This window comes from Trachypithecus francoisi, unplaced genomic scaffold (assembly GCF_009764315.1).
Source record: "Trachypithecus francoisi isolate TF-2019V2 unplaced genomic scaffold, Tfra_2.0 Lachesis_group17, whole genome shotgun sequence".
In the NCBI taxonomy this organism is placed as follows: Eukaryota; Metazoa; Chordata; class Mammalia; order Primates; family Cercopithecidae; genus Trachypithecus; species Trachypithecus francoisi.
Window position 1 is genome coordinate 79371442 of NW_022681462.1, and position 22409 is coordinate 79393850.

The 22409-nt window shown below is 39.9% G+C and overlaps 1 protein-coding gene and 1 non-coding gene across 2 annotated transcripts in view; both read right to left on the reverse strand.

Moving 5' to 3' along the window:
- The window catches only part of WDR43 (WD repeat domain 43), a 57075-nt gene that overhangs the window by 31208 nt on the left and 3458 nt on the right, over nt 1-22409 (reverse strand). Inside the window, exons 2-6 of the mRNA XM_033176162.1 lie at nt 17846-17983; nt 12541-12662; nt 6583-6703; nt 5402-5541; nt 1439-1541 (exon numbers count right to left, since the gene is read on the reverse strand). Coding sequence (XP_033032053.1) covers nt 1439-1541; nt 5402-5541; nt 6583-6703; nt 12541-12662; nt 17846-17983 — 624 coding nt within the window. The remainder of the gene's footprint in view (nt 1-1438; nt 1542-5401; nt 5542-6582; nt 6704-12540; nt 12663-17845; nt 17984-22409) is intronic.
- On the reverse strand, nt 5864-5948 carry LOC117063141. Its single transcript, XR_004428757.1, has one exon. It is a non-coding gene; the product is annotated as a small nucleolar RNA SNORD53/SNORD92 (small nucleolar RNA).

Consider the following 22409-nt stretch of genomic DNA (forward strand, 5'->3'; position numbering starts at 1 on the left):
GCTGGGATTACAGGTGTGAGCCACTGCGCCTGGCCCCTACTAGTTTTCTTAAAGACAAAAGTCTTTATAGGGAATCACTGATCTGATCATCAATGGCCCCCACTTCGTATTAGAAAGCCAAGTTTATTAGCAACAGAATTTATATATATTTACTTATTTACTGAGACGGGGTCTCACTGTCACCTAGGCTGGAATGCAGTGGCAAGATCACAGCTCACTACAGCTTCAACCTCCTGGGCTCAAGCAATCTTCCCACCACAGCCTCCCAAGTATCTGGGACCACCGGTGCATGCCACCATGCCCAGCTAATTTTTTTATTTTTTGTAGAGACAGGGTCTTGCTATGTTGCCCAGGCTGGTCATGAACTCCTGGGCTCAAGTTATCCACCACACCCAGCCAGAAACAACAGTAAACCAAAATTTTTTTAGTTTTAAACCAATGCTTTTTCCCCAAAACACTTTTTCAAAGTATTAAAACATGATGAAAAATGTCTAAATCATCTCTAAATCCTAGAGGTTAATGCAAAATATGCATTTCAAAACTAAATTGACTTAAAAGTGAAATATCCTTAACTTGCATTAAAAACGTGAGATTCTGCGCAAATCAAAATCCTGCAAAGCTTTAGTCAAATAGAAACATCAAGTACTTGAGTGACAACAGGTTTAATCCTTTAATCATCGAATCCCTAATTTTTACATGAAAAATTCTTTTTTTATAGGCAGCAAACAAGAGGACGTCATTCTTATAAAATATATACATATATAGGCTGGGTGCAGTGGCTCACGCCTGTAATCCCAGCTCTTTGGGAGGCTAAGTAGGCAGATCACCTGAGATAGGGAGTTCGAGACCAGCCTGACCAACATGAAGAAACCCCATCTCTACTAAAAAACACAAAATTAGCCGGGCATGGTGGCGCATGCCTGTAATCCCAGCTACTTGGGAGGCTGAGGCAGGAGAATCACTTGAACCCGGGAGGTGGAGATTGTGGTAAGCCACTGCACTCCAGCCTAGGCAACAAGAGTGAAACTCCATCTCAAAAAAATTTTTTAACAACCAGATTATTTATATGTATATATACATAAATAAAAACACACACACACACACACACACACCTTAGTTAGGACCTATCACCAACAATTTCATCTGATTAAAGAATTGTATATACATACTCCTAGCAACAAAATCCATCTCAACAACTTTTCTTAATTCACATAACGAGTTCCTGAATTTACTATCGTCCTGTACAAAATTTTCCCTTCCCCCATAAGAGATTATCACAGTGATTTAAGTTCCTTTGAACAGTCTAAATTTTGTTACAGTTTGTTGTTACTCCCTCAGGTCCTCTCTATTCTTCAAGTCATTAAATCATCAAAACCTTGACTGCAAAAATAACATCTGTGAAACCCAAAAACAAATTCTCAAAAATCGAGCCATTTACCTCTTCTTTGTTTTCTGACAAAGTTAAGTCAATATAGACAGGTTCATCGGTAACTGTAAATGACATCACTGCACTCTTTTCTTTGTTTTCTGATCGGACCTGCCTAGATAACAAAACCAGCAATTAGATCGCAAGACAGATTTAATTTTTTTTTCTAAAAAGGCAAACACCTAAGGGGGCAGGGAGATCGGCACATGAGATTCCCAATAGCTTTGTCATCTTTTGAAAACTGGTAAAGTGACTAAAGATCAAAACAAGGGAAACACCCATGTCACTACCATATAACATGGTTGCTTGAGAAAAGAGAAAGCAATAATGCATTTGTAGCAGATTTAAACAAGAGTAACATTCTGTTCTTTTCTATTGATCTGTTTGTCTACCTTGATACTAACACCACACTGTCATGATTAATGCCACTTGATAACAGGTCTTGAAATCAATCTTAGTCCTCCAATGTTTTTCTTCTTTTTCAAAATGATTTTGCCTATTGTCATTTGTATTTCCATTTGAATTTTAGAATCAGTTTGTCAATTTCTTAAACAAAAAAGCCTGCTAAGATTTTGAATGGGTCTGCATTGAATCTGTAGGTCAATCTGGGGAGAATTAACATGATAATGGTATTGGGTAAAGAGCACAGAAACAGACCTCTATATATACACATATACAATTGATTGTCACTATTCATGGATTCCTTATTTGCAAACTCATCTTTTGCAAAATTTTATTTGTAACCTCAAAATCACTGTGACAATTTTATGCTCCTTCAGTCATGTAGACTAGTGAAAAATCTGAGTTGCCTAACACATTCAACGTCTTCAGCTAAGGTAGCTACTTTCTGCCTTCCCACTGCCGTTCTCATACTATCAACAAGTAGGTCACCTAGTACCAGGTTTTTTGCACTTTGGTGCTTTCGTGGAGATTTCACTATTTAAAATGGCCCCCAAGCATACTTCTGAGGTGCTCTATGGTGTTCCTAAGCACAAGAAGGCTGTGATGTGCCTTACAGTGAAAATATGTGTTAAATAAGCTTCACTCAGACATGAGTTGTAGGGCTCTGAATTCCAAGTTAATCAATCAAAAACATACGCATTAAATAAGGTATCTTTAAATAGAAACAAACATATAACAAAGTTTTCTATATTAATGACAAAAATGTTACAAGTTGGCTATCTTTACAATATAAATAATATAAACAAAAAATAAATAGATGACAAAAATGTTATAACTGGAGGCTCATGGGAACCTAATCTTCTATTTCCCAAAGGAGTAATGTTATTGCCTACATCAGTGTTCATGGGGACTTTATAGGACTTAACAACTATAAATGAGAACTGATATAGGGATAAGAGTGTGGGTACAGGGATGTGTGGGTGTGTGTAGATGTTCGGGGTTACAAGGGGAGGGGTATATGCAAAACCAAGTCAGCAGAGATAATCTTTTCAACAAATGATACTGGGATCCCTGGATATCCATAATGCAAAAACATGACTCTTAACATTATGAGCCATTAGAGAAAGCCAATTTAACAGCACAAAATACCACTACCCACCTATTAGAATGGCTAAAAGTAAATGCTACACCAAGTGTTGATGAGGATGTGAAGGAATTCCCATTTTCATACACTGCTGGTAAAAATGCAAAATGATAAAACCATTTTGAAAAAAAATCAGGTGATGTCTTGAAAAGCTAAATGTACACCTATCATATGATCCAGCCACTGCACTCCTAGGTATTTACTCAAAAGAAATGAAATCACATGTCCATATAAAGACTTGTACACAAAAAATGTCCATAGCAACTTTATTTGTAATGGCCCAAAACCTGTCAACAAGCCTGGAAACTGAGAGAGGTTACAAGAAGACATGAAGACACGCATTCAACATCTTGTTTGTGCTGAGGGTTTCACAATGTATATGTATGTTACAATTCATCAGTTTGTACATTCTGGTATGTGCAGTTCATTACATGTCAACTGTACTTCAATATAGCTGTTTTTAAAATTTAGGTACACATTTTAAAAAATAATATATAACAAACATGATTTACAAACATGATTCAAATCAGCTTCTTTGGAGTCCAGAAGAAAATTAAGAGTTGATTTGATAAATTCTAAATGTTTTCATGGAAAAATTCTGAGTAAGATGCACTCTAACATGAGGTCATTCATGTATGTTCAAAATCTCTGCCATCGGACCACTATACACAGTATCTTAACTAATCAACAGAAGATAGTACTGGGGTTGATCTTTTAATCTTCGCTCAGCAAGAAGCCTTTGAACGTTATGTCCTCACAGAAATGTGTCTTTCAGGTAACTTTAGGCCTGCTCTACCTATCCCCATGCAAATTTACAGAGCTCGTTGGGCAGCTTTTCAATATGGGTTTTAATATTTTTCTTTTGTGTGTATGGTTAATTTTAAGTTTAATTCCTTTATACCAAGATACTATTCAGGTTCTTAAGATTAACATAAAGCAACTTTTATTTTATATTATGAAATTTTGTAGCTAGAGACTCCTACGTATGAGGGAGCCTAAGTGGTAAAACATTTGAGATTGAAGCAACTCAGTAATGCCAGGGAATGCTGGTAGTAGATTTTAATTTTTTAGTACTACTAATTTCTTTTCTTTTTTTTTTTTTTGTATTTTTTAGTAGAGACGGGGTTTCGCCGTGTTAGCCGGGATGGTCTCGATCTCCTGACCTCGCGATCCACCCGTCTCGGCCTCCCAAAGTGCTGGGATTACAGGCTTGAGCCACCGCGCCCGGCCACTACTAATTTCTTATGTAATTGTTAGACCCTCTAAAACTAAAAGAATTTATCTCCATTGGCTCTTCTCAAAAATCAAACACGAAACAGAAAACCAAATCTGTTTAAGTACAAGAGTCATAATTAGGAATTATGGCTTTGCTGGTGGTTTTGAAGGTAAACAGAGGCCCACATTTTGACTTATGACCCCCACACATTACCTTTTTAAGGAATACATATTGGATGAGTCCCACTTCTAATGAGTATTGTATAAATTCATAGTAATTCTATATGGTGAAGAACATGCTCAATTAATTATTACTAAGATGAGAAAAGTAGAGATCTAAAAAGATCTCTAATCTCTACTTATTTTGTCCACGAACAGCAGGGTGGTTTTTTTTCAAGCCAACTTCACCATCAGATGCTGTAATAAAATCCAGGAAATTTCTAAAAAAATTTTTTCATGACTTTGTATCACTGATTTTTTCTTTTTTTTTTTTTTTGAGACCGAGTCTTGCTCTGTCTAGCTAGAGTGCAGTGGTGTGATCTCGGCTCACTGCAACCTCCACCTCCTGAGTTAAGCAATTCTCCTGCCTCAGCCTCCCGAGTAGCTGGGACTACAGGTGCGTGCCACCACGCCCAGCTAATTTTTGTATTTTTAGTACAGACGGGGTTTCGCCATGTTAGCCAGGATGGTCTTGATCTCTTGACCTCGTGATCTGCCCGCCTTGGCCTCCCAATGTGCTGGGATGACAGGCATGAGCCATGGCGCCCGGCCTGATTTTAACTTTTAAAAGTGGTTTCAAAGGGAACTAGTTAATAGCAGCTACTGCAAAAAGGGGTTACTGGAAATTCTCAGACAGCCAAGGAATTTTTATGCCCTCCATAAACAGACATTACTGCATTAACCCAGTGGTGCCACATATTTCAAAATCAAAGGTCTTTCCAAATTTTTTAAAACTTATTTCTAAATTGCCCAACCACAAAACTATTCAGTCCAGTGTATCACTAAACAAGCACAGGAGGCTTTATTACATAATGTACTTAATTTTTTTCTCAGAAAGATCTGCTTTGTAGGCAGGCTCAATTCTTTATTATGACTCAATGTAAATCCAATATTAGATACAACAAATAAAGTCCCATAGTCATAATTTACATTAACTACATAAGCTCTGACAGATTCTTTCAATGCTACCTCCCAAATCCAAAAGAACTACATACCAGACATTAAGCAACCGGTCATGTACTGCTCCAGATAAGAAATAAAGACCTGTGATTCCATCAAAGGGCTGGCTCTCATTAGGAGGTCTGATGGTAGTGAACATCAGTGACGAAACTGGTGTTGCATGTCCTGTGAAATGCTAGAGAAAGTTAAATCCCAGTTAGGAGAGCAGATTCAAAGCAGGGACAAAAATTAATAGTATATATATATCATAAGCAAGCCATATGTGATACATATATGAAAGGAGAACTCCACAATGAAGTAACTATTAAATTCAAATAAGCAAATAAGATTATTTGTGCTACAATTCTCCCACTTCTTAAAAAAAATGCATCTGAAAATACTGAAAATTTAGATGTTCCTTCTAACTCCCATGACCCTACCACTCTGCACCTTTATTTCTTACCTTCTTGAATTTAAGATTCACTTAATTCTATCCATTTTAAAAGGCGTACACTTGAGTGCTCAGACACAGCCAAGGAATTGTAGGTCCTCATTTTACTCTCAGTGAGTCGAAACCACAATATGAAGGCATCATCACAGCACCAAATGTTCAGTAAGCCCTGAGTGGAAGCTTTTTCCTCCTCCAAAAATGTAATACTAAATCTCCACAGTCAAATACAGTAAGTGGACTAAATGCTGAATGTAGGCTAGAAATCAAAATTACCATAATCATCACATAGTAAAAACTTTTTTATTAAGAAAATCTTTTCTGAGCTAGGCATGGTAGCAAGCGCCTATATTCCCAGCTGCTCAGGAGGCTGAGGTGGGATGACTGCTTGAGCCTGGGAGGTCAAGGCTGCAGTGAGCTGTGATGGCATGACTGCACTCCAGCCTGGGCGACAGAGAGAGACCCAGTCTCAAAATCTATTTTGTTTTTTATAAGGTAACTTTTTCTTTTTTATGGATACACAGTTGGTATATATATTTAAATTTTTTAAAAAATCTTGTTTCTTGAATATTGGTTCTATTCATTTTTCCAATACATTTGAAGTAGACATGTGTAGTCTTTTTAACATCAACAAATCAGATTAGGAGGCTAACTTTTGTCCACTAAACTATTTGATGTACCTGACAACGAAGAATTTGTATTCTTAAAATAATATTTTATGGCTCAAACTTCTGCCTTTCTCCACGTTTACTGTAATTTTTATGCTTACAAATAATTTGATTCACTCACTCTGTAGACTTCTTTGGTCTCCAAAACCCATAGTTTGATTGTTCGACCAGCTGAAAGTAACATCTTTCCATCTGGACTGATACATAGGGAACTGACACTGCTATTGTCGCCTTTCCATTTGCTATATTGTGAAGAGAAACAAAAGCATCTCAATACATAAAAGAAAACTTTACTCAGAGCAGAAAATAATACAAAAACAAACTGAGTAATCATTAAAAATATCACCTCAGGTCCTATGACAATTACATTCCCTAAAAGCTTGTGTCAGGTAACTAACCCTGGACATACCACTGTGATAAAACCTCACTGATTGGGTTCCTTAACACAACACAATCTCCCTTTGTCAGGCATGCGATAAAGATTCTCAACATATCAGAAAACGGGTGAGTGAGAGTGGTAAGAATGTAAAATGGATAGCTATACATCCTGTGACCCAGGAGATGAACTTTGTGAATGTCCAGGAAAGTTCCCTATTGGCTAGACCTCCCCAAGCCTATCCTAACCCTGTCTCAACTCTCGCTTTCTCTGGAAGGCTGGCCTTTAATTAATTCCCTTAATAACACAAATGATTTCTCAAAAGCTGCAACCCAAAAAGGTTATTTCTACCCCAAATTCACACGAATACACCCCAGTCTAACAGGTAAAAATTAATTAGATACAAATGATTCCTTTTCATAACCTCAAATATGATTAGAAGCTCAAGTCTTTGCTGTTTGTTACTCATATTAATGCTGTCATAGGCAATAGGGAATCTGGCTATTCACTTACACAAACAAGAAGTAACAGCAGGGGCTGGGCATGGTGGCTCATGCCTGTAATCCCAGCACTTTGGGAGATCAAGGTGGGCAGATGGCCTGAGTCCGGAGTTTGAGACTTCCAGCCTGGACAATATAGCAAGACCCTGACTCTACAAAAACTATAAAAATTAGCCAGGCATGCTGTAGTAGTCCCAGCTACCCAGGAGGCTGAGATGGTAGGATCGCTTGAGCCCGGGAAGCAGAGACTGCAATGAGCCGAGATCGCAACACTGCACTCCAGCCTGGGTGACAGAGGAAGACTCTGTCTCCAAGAAAAACAAGGAAGTAACAGTAGGAACCTTAATAACAAAAGAGGTTATTAAGTGGAAGAAAATGTATGGTTCTGCCAGTCAATACTGGAGTAAGTCAAATTAGTCATTGGAAAAACAAAATTAGATACCTACATTATGTCACACATGCAAAAAAAAAATTAATTTATTAAATTTAAAAGTATTTAAACAGGGTATGAAAATGTTTTTATAATCCTGGGGTTAGGACAGGTCTTCCACAGCAATTATAAATCAGAAATTATAAAGAAAAAAAGGCCTGATTTAATTACATAAAACTTCTGTTCCACAAATAAGTCATAAAATTAAAATATAAGTAAAAAGTGACCAGACGCTCACATCTGTAATCCCAGCACTTTGGGAGCCCAAGGCAGGTGCATCACCTGAGGCCAGGAGTTCAAGACCAGCATGGACAACATGGTGAAACCCTGTCTGTACTGAAAATACAAAAATTAGACAGGGCTGGTGGCAAACACTTGCAATCCAAGGTACTCGGGAGGCTGAGACAGAAGGATCGCTTGAACCCCGGAGGCAGAGTTTACAGTGAGCTGAGATACCACCGCTGCACTCCACCTGGGTGACACAGTGAGACTGTCTCAAAAATAATAATAATAATACATATGTAAAAAGCCAGAAAAATGTATCAAAAATATATATTACAAAGGAGTAACATAATACACAAATAGCTTCTTCATATCAATAAGAAAAAGAACTAAAATAAAAATAGACAAAGGATATAAACAGGCAAACAGGCAACTCATAGGAAAAATACAAATTGTTGATAAACACAAAACATTCGACCTCACTGATAATCAAAGAAATACAGCTGTAATGTACGAGAGAACTTTTCCTTTACCCTTACCAGCTTCTAAAATTTTTGCCAATTTATCATCGATTCCTACAGCTTCAATTCTCATTTACATTCTATTCAACATATATTCACTATGTTGATACATACATAAAAGACACAATCGCCATCCTGCCTAGAGAAGGCTGATAAGCTTCCTGAAACTTCCCCACTCAGTATTGAAAATGCTAGTTAGGCTAATAATACCTTCTCTCTATCCTCCCCACACCCCAATCCCTCAGGAGCTTTGCAACTCAAAGCATAAATCAGCATCATCTGGGAACTTGTGAGAATTATGCATTCTCAAGCTCTAACCTAGATACACCTACTAAATCAGATCTGTATGCACAAGTAAGATGTATGTACATTTAAGGCTTAAGAAGCACCAGATGAAAAAATTCCTCTTTGGGAAATGTAACTGGTTCCAGTGGAATGACCTAAACATATTGGTATTTGAAGGCTTCCCAATCACTCTATAAATGAAGCGCAACAATTGAAAAGTCACACACTCATAACTAAGCCTTCCAATCAGTACTTTTCCCCGCAAACAGGGTCTCACTCTGTTGCCCAGGCAGAGTGCAGTAGCAAGGTAACAGCTCACTACAGCCTTGATCTCCTGAGCTCAAGTGACCCTCCTGCCTCTTAGGTGGTTGGGACTACAGGTACACACCACCACGCCTGGCTAATTTTTTTCATTTTCGTAGAGAGGTGGTTCTCACTATGTTGCCCAGGACGGTCTCGAAACTCCTAAGCTCAAGCAGAGTGCAGTAGCAAGGTAACAGCTCACTACAGCCTTGATCTCCTGAGCTCAAGTGACCCTCGAGCCTCTTAGGTGGTTGGGACTACAGGTACACACCACCACGCCTGGCTAATTTTTTCATTTTCGTAGAGAGGCGGTTCTCACTATGTTGCCCAGGACGGTCTCGAAACTCCTAAGCTCAAGCAATCCTTCCACCTCAGCCTTCCAAAGTGCTGAGATTTTAGGCATAAGCCACCACGCCCAGCCACCAATCAGTTTTTTAATGCTTTGTTTCCAAATAGCAACAGGCAGCCCAGGATCTCCAGTGATTTGAAGGATGCCTTAAACATAAAAGAGGCCAAATCAAACAAATCAAAACACACCCACAATAGAGAGGATGTAAGGAACAAAAGAAAATAATTCATGATCAGGCATGGTAGCTCCCACCTGTAATCTCAGCACTTTGGGAGGCCAAGGCAGGTGGATCACCTGAGGTCAGGAGTTCAAGACCAGCCTGACCAACATGCTGAAACCTCATCTCTACTAAAAATAAAAAACTAGTCAGGCATGGTGGCAGATGCCTATAATCCCAGCTACTCAGGAGGCTGAGGCAGAATAATCACTTGAATCCGGGAGGCAGAGGTTGCAGTGAGCTGAGATTGCGCCATTGCACTCCAGCCTGGGCAACAAGAGCGAAACTCCACCTAAAGAAAAAAAAAGAAAAGAAAAAGGAAAACCTCAGGATAATCATCATTCAGCAGAACTTACAAGACAAAGAAGTCTTCCAAAAAATGAATAAAACTGACTGACTGATGTGTCCAGAAACAACTGAGAAGATTTATACCACTAATAGAAAATGACCTAGTAACTAATAAAATGAAATTAAACCAAAGCAATTATAAACCCCAAGAAAAGCAAAATTTTGTACAAAAAATACATTAAACATAGGAAAGTCTAAGGCTCAGCTGTAACAATATTTAACTAGTCATAACGTAAACAAATACTGCTTATCAATCACTATGATATGACAATATTGAGAGAATTGAGAGGGGGAAAGAAGGTAAGAGCTAAATCCTCATCTTCTACAACAGAAAATCAATACATAGCGTCTAGAACAGAAAACAAAATCAAGTAACAGCAGCATAAGAATGAAGCTGGAAACATAATGAAATTATGAGACAACAGTTTAGTGTATGGGAGGTCAGGCTCTTGTTTAACCTACTTCAAAACAGCAAAGTGGGGCTAGACGCCACCTCACAGGCTTATGATTACATACAATAAAGCACACAATGTGTTGAACAGCTCCTTGAACATTACTAGTCCCTATGTGAAGGACCTATCTTTGTGACCTCTCATCCAGAATACAGTAACACAGGCCCTATCCCAGACCTACTGGATCAGAATCTCTGCAGGCATTTCTAACAGGTTACTAACATAGAAATTACTGTGTCTGCTACAAGTAAATGAAGCACAAATACTCACTGAGCCATCAGGGAGATGATTTACTCACCTGCATCTCCAACCCCAAACCCCCACTTAAATTCTAAGCCTCTATCACCACCCTGTCTGCTGGGTCTTATCTTTCACAAAGTGTTATTTCAAAGCCAACTTGTCTAAAAACCCCAAAACCATTTATCTCTTGTAACCATAATTTCTATCCTCTACCATGCATTATCCCCCAGTACGTCCTCCCTCTAAATTGGTTTACTTGCCTGGTTAGTAAAGTTGAAAACTAAACTCAATATCCCTCCTCCACACCAACTCAATGATTGCGATCATTCCCATTTTAACTTCCCACACTTACCATCCTACAACCGGATTACAGTAACAATCTATCTGCCTTCTCTGACTTTAACTAGCTCCTTTCCCTAAATTGTACACATTGCTGACAGATTACTTTTTCCTAAAGCATTACTCAGAATACTCTATCCCACAACACTGACCTGCAGTGGCTTTTTTTTTTTTTTTTTGAGATGGAGTCTCGCTGTGTCGCCCAGGCTGGAGTGCAGTGGCGCGATCTCGGCTCACTGCAACCTCCGCCTCCCGGGTTCAAGCCATTCTGCTGCCTCAGGCTCCTGAGTAGCTGGGACTACAGATGCCCGCCACCATGCCCAGCTAATTTTTTTTATCTTTTTAGTAGAGACGGGGTTTCACCGTGTTAGCCAGGATGGTCTTGATCGCCTGACCTCGTGATCTGCCTGCCTCGGTCTCCCAAAGCGCTGGGATCACAGGCGTGAGCCACCAAGCCCGCCCTTTTCTTTTTCTGAGACGGCATCTTGCTCTGTCACCCAGGCTGGAGTGCAGTGGCACAATCATGGCTCACTACAGACTCAACCTCCCAGGCTCAAGCAATCCTCCCACCTCAGACTCCATTGTATCTGGGGTCATAGGCCATGTATACCGCCACACCCAACTGTTTTTTTTTTTTTTTTTTTTTGTAAAGAGGTGGTTCTATGTTGTTCAGTCTTGTCAAGAAATCCTCCCACCTTGGCCTCCCAAAGTGCTGGGATTACAGGTGTGAGGCACTGCACTCGGCCAGTGGCTCTCTCTTGCATACCACACAGAATCTAAAACCCCAACTATACCAGAACTCAAAAGAGCAGGATCTTCTCTGGCAGCTGCAGGACCATGGGCATCATTTTCCTCATGAGGGTCCTCAACTACACAGTAAGTGGAACTATATTCAACAGCCCACATTTACTAAGCATCCCCTACGCAGCCAACCTCAGGATCAGGTGGTTGAACTATAATTAACTGTCTATGACCTTTATCTATGACACAAAGCCAGGCTCTTAGGATACTTTCACCCATACCATCTACCATCCATTATGCCCTAGTATGTCCCTCCTCTGAATTACTTTGCTCTGTGCCAAGTCAATCTTTTACATTCCTGTCTCCCTGCATTTGCTCTTGCCATCTCCCCAACTTCCTTTCTCCACCCTTGAAAGGATTATCCCATCCTCCTCTATCCAAATCTTACCTATCCTAGAAGGTTCAACTGAAATCCCTTCTCCTCCTCCAGGCCTTCCCAACACTACTGTACTCATCTGACAAATAGTCACATGCTACCTTGTGACATCTCTCATACAGTTGCTTTACTTCTGTACCATTTTTAGCTTTTACGTATTTTATGTATTTTAGTATTTTATGTATTAAAATCTTGCATGCTCAATTTGATTAAAGGTTCTTTGAAAATGGAACCTATAACCTTATTAATGTCTGCATTCCCCGTAAGTCCAGCATTTATCCACCTCTACCGCATTTCCTGATACCATGAATGTTACTCACCACTTTACTTTGCATGCCTGTACATTCCATTCCACAATATGCTTATCATCTGAACAACTATATAAACAGCCACTGTCTTGATGCCACTGTATGCAGTTGACTCTGTTGTCATGTCCACCACTCTGTAGATTAAAAACAAAAATTTAAGGCTGGTCTCAAACTCCTGGGCTCAAGTGATCCTCCTTCCTCACCCTCCCAAGATGCTGGGATTACAGGCATAAGCCAGTGCTCCTGGCCCATACGTGGATATTTTAGATCAGTAGAACTAGATAGAGCCAATCGTGTATTTTTTTTTTAAAGGTTCCAATGGTGATCTGAGGCCAGTCACTGGCAGAGGATGTGAAAGGCAAATAGAGGCAACCATGTTAGAGATGCAGTTAATAATCTGTAGAGGTAGGAGTCAACTCTTCTTTTTTTTTTTTTTGGAGACGGAGTCTTGCTCTGTCCCCCACGCTGGAGTGCAGAGGCGCAATCTTGGCTCACTGCAAGCTCTGCCTCCCAGGTTCACGCCATTCTCCTGCCTCAGCCTCCTGAGTAGCTGGGACTACAGGCGCCTGCCACCACAGCCTGCTAATTTTTTGTATTTTTAGTAGAGACGGGGTTTCACCGTGGTCTCGATCTCCTGACCTTGTGATCCGCCCGCCTCGGCCTCCCAAAGTGCTGGGATTACAGGCGTGAGCCACTGTGCCCGGCTCTTTTTTTTAACTGACAAATAAAAATGAAGACATTTATGGTGTACAAAAAAAAAATTCAAGAAGAAAATAAAACTTGTCTTATATGTTATGATAATATGAACCCTAGAGTCATTACCAAATAATTAACTAAAATGTTAGGCCTTAACTAAAAACTTTAACCTTTATCCATTTTAGTTTTCCAGTATCAAAAATGAGATAAACAACTCGGGCGTGGTGGCTCACACCTGTAATCCCAGCACTTTGGGAGGCTGAGGCAGGTGGATCACCTGAGGTCAGCAGTTCGAGACCAGCCTGACCAACATGGTGAAACTCCCGTCTCTACTAAAAAAAAAACACAAAATTAGCTGGGTGTGGTAGCGCATGCCTGTAATCCCAGCTACTTGAGAGGCTGAGGCAGGAGAATCACTTGAACGCGGGAGGCAGAGGTTGCAGTGAGCCAAGATCACGCCATTGCCTCCAGCCTGGGTGACAACGGCAAAACTCCATATCCAAAAAAAAAAAAAAGAGATACACAGCTAGAACTTCAAAATGTTAACTTTCCTTCTCCTCTGTTTAAAATTAAACAAACTACTTTCACACCCCAAGTCAGCATTTAAGGTAAAAATCTAGTCAAAAATATTCTTAAAAAGTCTCCTATTAAAAAAGTACCAAAGCTACGTCTCAAATCAAAAATCACTGTTACTTCAGGTAAACACTAAATGTTTACTTGTACTATGGGGCCATAGCATAGAAACAATACTTACACATTTACAGCACAGCAACATGCCCACTAAGAGGCACATAGGAATAGAAACTAACTGAGAAGAGCTCATTCATGTTTCTCATCTCACAAACATTCCAGGACTAACTCGCTTAGCAGAATGAGGTACTAAATCACCCACAATGCAAGCATTTCATTCTTTCCACCTAAAGTCACATTTATCCATTATCCATTACCCCCTGGTATGCCCCTCTTCTAAATTAGTTTACTCTGTGCCAAGTCAATCTTTTACATTCTGGTCTCCCTGCATTTGCTCTTGCCATCTCCCCAACTTCCTTTCTCCACCCTTGAAAGGATTCTCCACCCTTCTCTATCCAAATCTTACCCATCCCAGAAGGTCCAAATGAAAACCCTTCTCCTCCAGGCCTTCCCAACACTGCTGTAACTCATCTGACAAATAGTCACATGCTACCTTGTGACATCTCTCCTACAGTTACTTTACTTTTGTACCATTTTTAGCTTTATGTATTAAAATCTTGCAGGAATAAAGTAAATACATATACAATGAAATATCACTATGTACATACCTAAGAATAAAAGTGATTACTCAAAATTACTAAAGCTACTTCCAAATAACATTGTTACCACTTCAAAAGAAAAACATTTTAAAATGTTACATTCAGTTACTTTCCTATCAGCTGTGTACTCAAAGAACTAATTCTTATATACACGCAAATAACTAAAAGACATGAACAGATACATTCCATAGAAAGAATTCAGTTAGAAAATATACCAAAATATGGCCGGGCGCGGTGGCTCAAGCCTGTAATCCCAGCACTTTGGGAGGCCGAGACGGGCGGATCACGAGGTCAGGAGATCGAGACCATCCTGGCTAACACGGTGAAACCCCGTCTCTACTAAAAAATACAAAAACTAGCCGGGCGAGGTGGCGGGCGCCTGTAGTCCCAGCTACTCGGGAGGCTGAGGCAGGAGAATGGCGTAAATCCGGGAGGCGGAGCTTGCAGTGAGCTGAGATCTGGCCACTGCACTCCAGCCCGGGCGACAGAGCAAGATTCCGCCTCAAAAAAAAAAAAAAAAAAAAGAAAATATACCAAAATATTCGACCTTGTTAGTAATCAAAGAAATACAAACAAAAACAAAGTGGCATTTTTAGTCTGTCCCTGTAGCAATGTGTTTAGCCTTATGATGCCCATGCTGGTGAGATTACATAATACTATTGCCAGCGGCAGTGTCAACTAGCATACCCTTTTGGAAAGCAATTTAGCAATGTGTTCACTCACTTGTTCACTTACTCATTCAACAAATATTTACTAAATACCACTTACAAGCCAGGCACTTTCAATATATTATTACATCTAAGTCTTCATAAAATCATGCAAGGTACGCCAGGCGCGGTGGCTCAAGCCTGTAATCCCAGCACTTTGGGAGGCCAAGACGGGCGGATCACAAGGTCAGGAGATCGAGACCATCCTGGCTAACACGGTGAAACCCCGTCTCTACTAAAAAATACAAAAACTAGCCGGGCGAGATGGCGGGCGCCTGCAGTCCCAGCTACTCGGGAGGCTGAGGCAGGAGAATGGCGTAAACCCGGGAGGCGGAGCTTGCAGTGAGCTGAGATCCGGCCACTGCACTCCAGTCTGGGCGACAGAGCGAGACTCCGTCTCAAAAAAAAAAAAAAAAAATGCAAGGTAGGTTGTTAATACCCACTTAAGGAATGAGAAGTTAAATTATTCACACATGAACACACAGCTAGTAGGATTCAATCTCAGGACAGACTAGCTCCAAAGCCTGGTCCCTTTCCACTTTACCATACCATCCCAGCACCCCTCACCCTGACCCTCTTGACTCCTTTTTGATAAATTTGTCCCTGTCAAAGATGTATTTACAATCTTGTAAGGTACTGAAATGATATAAAAAGGAGTTCTAGGCTGGGTACAGAGGCTCATGCCTGTAACCCCAGCACTTTGGGAGGCCAAGGCAGGCAGATTACACGAGGCCAGGAGTTCGAGACCAGCATGGCCAACATGACAAAACCCCATCTCTACTAAAAATACAAAAATTAGCCAGCAATGGTGGTGCACGTCTGTAATCCCACCTACTCAGGAGGCTGAGGCACGAAAATCGCTTGAACCCAGGAGGCAGAGGTTGCAGTGAGCTGAGATCGCACCACTGTACTCTAGCCTGGGCGACAGAGTGAGACTCTGTCTTTAAAAAATAAGTTTTCTAAGCTCCAGCAGCCACAGCAGCTGAGCGGCTACCACACTGCACAAGATGCTAGGTACCTGCTGACCACAAAAAACCTATCAAATTAAAGGACAGCCTCCTACCTATAGTAGATGTAAGAGCTCACCTGAGGACCACACTCAACTTGGGGTGGGGAAGAATATAAGGAAGGATGCCTTCTTGAGACAGATCTCTGAATGCTTTAAAATTCATTTATAGTTGAGTATTATTTTTGTAATATTTAATAAAAAGCAATACATTCCTAAATGCAAACTTAAAATCAGATTAAAATGTTCATCTACCAAATTATCTGTTTCTTTGTTGTCATGGTTGCTGTTTTAATGGGCTATTCAGTATGAATGATACTGCTGAGATAAAGTACTTATCTCCTATCACTGATATTAAGCATAAATTAGTAAAAATTATTCCAGAAAGTATTTTTATACTACATATATAGCTTTGGCTCACTAATTTTAGGTTAGTAATTCTGTGAATCCATGTAAGAAAAAAAAAAATTCATTGTTTTACAACAATTTAAAAATTTGGAAACCCCTAAATGGTCAACAAGTTAAGTAACATAACGGACTATTCCACTTATTGGGATTTTAGGCTGGCATTAAAAATCTCTACAACCAGTTATTGACAAATATAAAAGACAGTTATGTTGTAACCTAATGAAAAAAATCAGGATACAAACTAGATGAACAGATGGCCAACCATATTTTTTTTAATGTATGTATAAAGCAAAGAAATACACAAATTATTAAGAAGATCTCTCAGTGAGAGACTTAGGTATAAATTTTTTTCCTTTTCAACTTTATGTAGTTAGAAATTTTCTATAGATGTTACTTAAAACAAAAAACTTAAAACACTCCTATATACAGAAGTCCAGCGAACAAAAACACACTGCAATAGATATTGTCTGAACCAACTAGGCCAGTTCAGTTACTGTCTTCCAATGCCAAACCCGCCCTTTATATTTTGCTGTGATGCTGAGACTCAGCAAACCTGATTTCTGATTTCCCAGCTGGATCCATAGGCTCTGCCAATAGGAACTGCTAGAGGGAGACAAGGATGGAGACAAAAGGGACTTGTCCTTCCTGTCTCTTTATTTGCATCACCCCAACAGTGGTAATGCCCAACAGCAGCAGCTGAACCCAATATGCAATTTTTCCAACCCTAGGAGAACCAGTCTCATCACCTCCGTCAGAGACACTAGCACCAGGCAGCTGGAGCCTCCTTCTCAGTTTGAGATCTGGATCCCATGCCCGTGGGGCCACTCCTCAAGAGACAGCAACAGCAGCACAACACCTGCCCCTAAAAGATCTCAGTGTCAGCAGTAACTCCAACTGCCTCCGTTATTCCCCTAGGTCAAGAGTTGGGGAGCTGCTTCCCACAGTTGCTATCTATGATTCCTTAGAGTTCCTGTAACCCTTCCTTATTTTAAACCTAGTCAAGAAGTCTTCATCCTCTGACCCATAATAAGGACTGCTGTTAACTATTACAGCTTTTATCAAATATTACTACTCAACTACTTAAACGTAGATGAGACTGAAAACTGTCCCTACAGCACAGATCAATCACATACCCTTAAGTGTTTTTTAATAATCTCTAGCAATCAGCTTCCCTGTCACATCACTTTTAAATAAAATATATACACACTTACTACTAATTTACTGTGTAATTCTCCTTTTACTGTGCTGTATAATAAAATGCTACCAACTGCTGTGCCAAGAGCCAGTAAGTCGGTCTGGTTACTCGTTCCTACAGCTTCTGATTTCCTTTTTTTCCTCTGGGGACTTTCCTGGAAAACAAGAAAAACAATGTTTTTATTTAGTATTTCAAACACTAAAACATCATTAATGAACAAATACAAATGCCCACCAGCCAACAAAAGACATTTTAAAAGGGAGGAAGAGAGAAGCTCTTGGGTGATTTACTTCTCACTACTTCAAAAAGCAATCCCTCCAATGGGAAGAGAAATTCATAATTCTCTGTCCCGTCTCCCACCCCTACGGTACGGAAAAAAGACAGCAAATAGGAAAACCTGGTGTGTTCTTGGTACTCTCCTAACAGGTCCAAGAAGCCTCAATGATGCTTCCACTTTTTAGAAACAGCCCACCCCTCCTGACAGGTCCAATCTAAGCAAAGCCTTCACTCCCCAACCAAAGAGATTCATACCCAAAACTCTCTGACTCTGTAAGTCCGTACCTCAGCAGCCAACTCTCTTTTTCCCCTCCTAATTTGAGTAAAAACTCAAAAGTTTTTACCTTTATAAACATGCATTAACTTCAATTTGAGTCAACAAATAGCTTTAACTAGCAGAGCAGCTCAGAGCACACACAAAAGAAGTTGCCCCAGTGACTGGTCAAGGGCTGGCTCGGTGATTCAATGACTTCAGAGACACAAGTCTCACTCAAGTGGCAAATGCCACGAGACTTCTTTTATTTCAAAAGTGATGCTAACAGCTCATGTCTACCCAACAAAAAGACAATGACTCTAACTTAAAATCAATACATCAGTTTATAATGCTGAATATTTATCATTATGATTTCAGAAGTTCTCTTCCGTGTTTTTTGAAATTACAGCTCACCAGCCTATATGTTTTTAGCATAAAGTTCTGAGAAATCCATTCTTTCACTGTAAAACAAGCCAATGCCATAGAAAAAAGAACATCTTCTTCTTAATAGTGCAGGATCTTAGCTCTACAGCACGCATGGGCACGCACACAGCCCAAGACACGAAAAAATCTGTCTTAATTCAAAAACAACCAATGACAACCACAACGTTACTAGTCCATAAAGAGTATCAGGGAACAGAGTTAAAAAGCACTTCCCAGCCGGGCACGGTGGCTCATGCCTGTAATCCCAGCACTTTGGAAGGCTGAGGCGGGCAGATCATGAGGTCAGGAGATCGAGACCATCCTGGCTAACACAGTGAAACTCTGTCTCTACTAAAAATACAAAAAATTAGCTGGGCGTGGTGGCGGGTGCCTGTAGTCCCAGCTACTCGGGAGGCTGAGGCAGGAGAATGGCATGAACCCAGGAGGCGGAGCTTGCAGTGAGCCAAGATTGCACCACTGCACTCCAGCCTGGGAGACACAGCAAGACTAGGTCTCAAAAAAAATAAAAATAAAAATAAAAAAGCACTTCCCATTTTTTCTTTTAGTTATCCTAGGGGGATGTTACATTTAAAGAATTTGACTCATTGGACACACTTAGATTAACAAAATGCAGTCTAACAAAAAAAGATAACCTTCTACTTACAGGAAAAATAATACACATCTTGCAAGTCCTTAGAAATGTATTAATAAACACAAAAGACTTTGGGAGGCTGAGACGGGCGGATCACGAGGTCAGGAGATCGAGACCATCCTGGCTAACACAGTGAAACCCCGTCTCTACTAAAAAATACAAAAAAATTAGCCGGGCGAGGTGGCGGGCACCTGTAGTCCCAGCTACTCGGGAGACTGAGGCAGGAGAATGGCGTGAACCCGGGAGGCGGAACTTGCAGTGAGCTGAGATCTGGCCACAGCACTCCAGCCTAGGCGGCAGAGTGAGACTCCGTCTCAAAAAATAAAAATAAAATAAAAAATAAACACAAAAGAGAAGTTACAATTAAAAGCCAAAGTACAAGAAGTCTGATGGTCTCATTTAATTTGCTGAAACATTGAAACCTCAGCTTTAGCAGTGTTCTAGGTACCCGCTTCAGTTACATGAATTTCTAAAACTACCTTCGAATGACTTCAGGGGCAAATATAATTTCTGTATAAGGTTATAAATACAAACACCCATTTCAGGCAAGGAAAGTGGGCGGAAGTACATCAACCTAGTACCATCTCAGCAGGAAAAGATTCATCTTTTTTAAAAGATTTCAAGAAGGCTGAGCGCGGTGGCTCACTCCTTTGGGAGGCTGAAGCAAGTGGATCACGAGGTCAGGAGTTCAAGACCAGCCTGGCCAACATGGTGAAACCCTGTCTCTACTTAAAAATACAAAAAAAATTAGCTGCGAGTGGTGGTGGGCGCCAGTAATCCCAGTTACTTGGGAGGCAGAGAATTGCTTGAACCCGGGAGGCAGAGGTTGCAGTGAGCCAAGATCCTGCCACTGCACTCCAGTCTGGGCGACAAGAGACTCTATCTCAAACAAAACAAAACAAAAAAAGATTCCAGGAAATCTTTCTTCTACTCTTGGTTTTCCCAAATCAAAGCTATCTAAATGGAAGTTTCTCAATGTGTGAAACAAAGATAAGCCCAAATATGCATATGCTTTATAGACAATTTGAATTTCCATTAAAAAGCACAAAAAAATTTTTAGAAATTTACATAGCCTATGTCAAACATAACATAGTCAAAGCCTTAATTTCTGCATCTGCAAATCTCTGTATTTTTTGGTACAAGCAAGCAGGGGCAGGCAGAAAGAATATCTACAGGATTTATGACCAACTTTGAGGATCACCAGTCTAAACCTAAATAATTCTCCAGTTTATTAAACTCAAAGAACTCACGACTCATTTATTTTTCAGGTTGGATAGTCTTTATTCAGCAGGATGAGCATACCTAAAAAGGTAACACATCAATCAGACCAGAAGTGTATATAACCAATGTAATTTTAATGAAAACTAATATTCCAAGTATTACCCATACTAAACATTTTTGAAACCAAGAGTTTAGTGCTGATTATAGATGACAAACTTCTGTTGGCATTTACTATCTAAACATGTTATTCTTGTAATCAAAAAACTTCAATGACTCGCCAGATAATAAATCAATACGAACAGTTTTATGGCATTCAAAAGCATCCACAATTTGCCTTCAACCCACCTTCTCCAGTCTTATCTCCAATTCCGCCCTTACATTAACACTCCCTATACACACATTTTCCCATTTTGCTTTTGTTTTTCCCTTCACTTGGGAGGGGGGCTTTCCTACTCACGTCAATTTTCATTAGTTAAAAATCCTATCCATGCTTTAAGGTGCACCTCAAATACCACCTCCTCCACGGAAATTTCTTTCCCTTAAGACACACGTCATACCCTCCATTAGACACGGCAAATATGAAACGTATTTCTTCTTTTACACCTTAGTCAGTCAGTTGTGCTTCCTCTTAAGTGCCCAGCACAGATTATACAGATAAATATATAAAGTAATAAAAAGGTAGGATAAAAAATTTATTTCATATATTTGTAACTGGAAAATCTCAATTCCTGAAGGCACCAGGAGTGAATATCCCAAGGAGGTGATTTCTCAGACTAAGGCATCTTTTCCACCATGAAGAGACTGAGTTAAGCAATGAATAATACTGAAACCTGTCTTACAAGAAAAGCTTATCAGCATTTGATCCATTATCAGCATTTGATCCAGAAACAATAAGGCTGAGGGAGAATCTGAATGGCACATGTGCATGATTTATAAAAGCAAGGAGTTGTACAGATGGGATGAAGACAGAAAAAAAGCACATTCGGGTTATGAGAAGTCTGAATTTGTACAGTAATTAAAGTAATGACTTTTTAGACTGAGATCCCAGAGAAAGGAGTTTTACATGCAGAGTCACTACACCCTCGTAAAAATACATGTATAGAAACAAGTTTCACAGAGAAGCTTCCCATGGCTAGCAGTACTCTGATACTTTCAATTCTTTTTTTTTTTTTAATGTTACAATCCACTAAATTTATTATACACTTCACTAATGGATCAAAATCTGCTCTGAAAAATACTGAACTCTAGACACCAAAAAGTATGCCAAGTTTCAAGTTTCATTCTGCAATTAGTCTCCTAATCCATGTCTTCGTCTACCTCACTGCCACTGCATGTAAGTTTCTTGATCTACCTCACTGCCACTGCATGTAAGTTTTTACATAAAATCACATACAGTATTTATAACAAATCAATTAAGTCCTAATACACAGAAACTTCTATTCTGCCAATCAGATCTATCTGCAACCTTTACTTCTTAGGAAGTTTAACTGTTAGCAAGACCTCAAGACACACCATTGCACAGCCCATGTGAACTGTCCTACCTCTCCAAGGGATGGTAATGCAGACACCCAGCTCAGATATCCTGTCCAATGTCTGAAATGCCATGTGCTTCATTCAACAAGTACTAAGCTGTACAGGGTCATCCTAATTGCAGTGACAGCAAAGCAGTATAAACACATTTACTATGACAGCCAGTAGCAGACAGGTCTGTTAGAGAAGGAAAAGCAGAAAAGTTGGAAGACTTTCAAAAGTTTG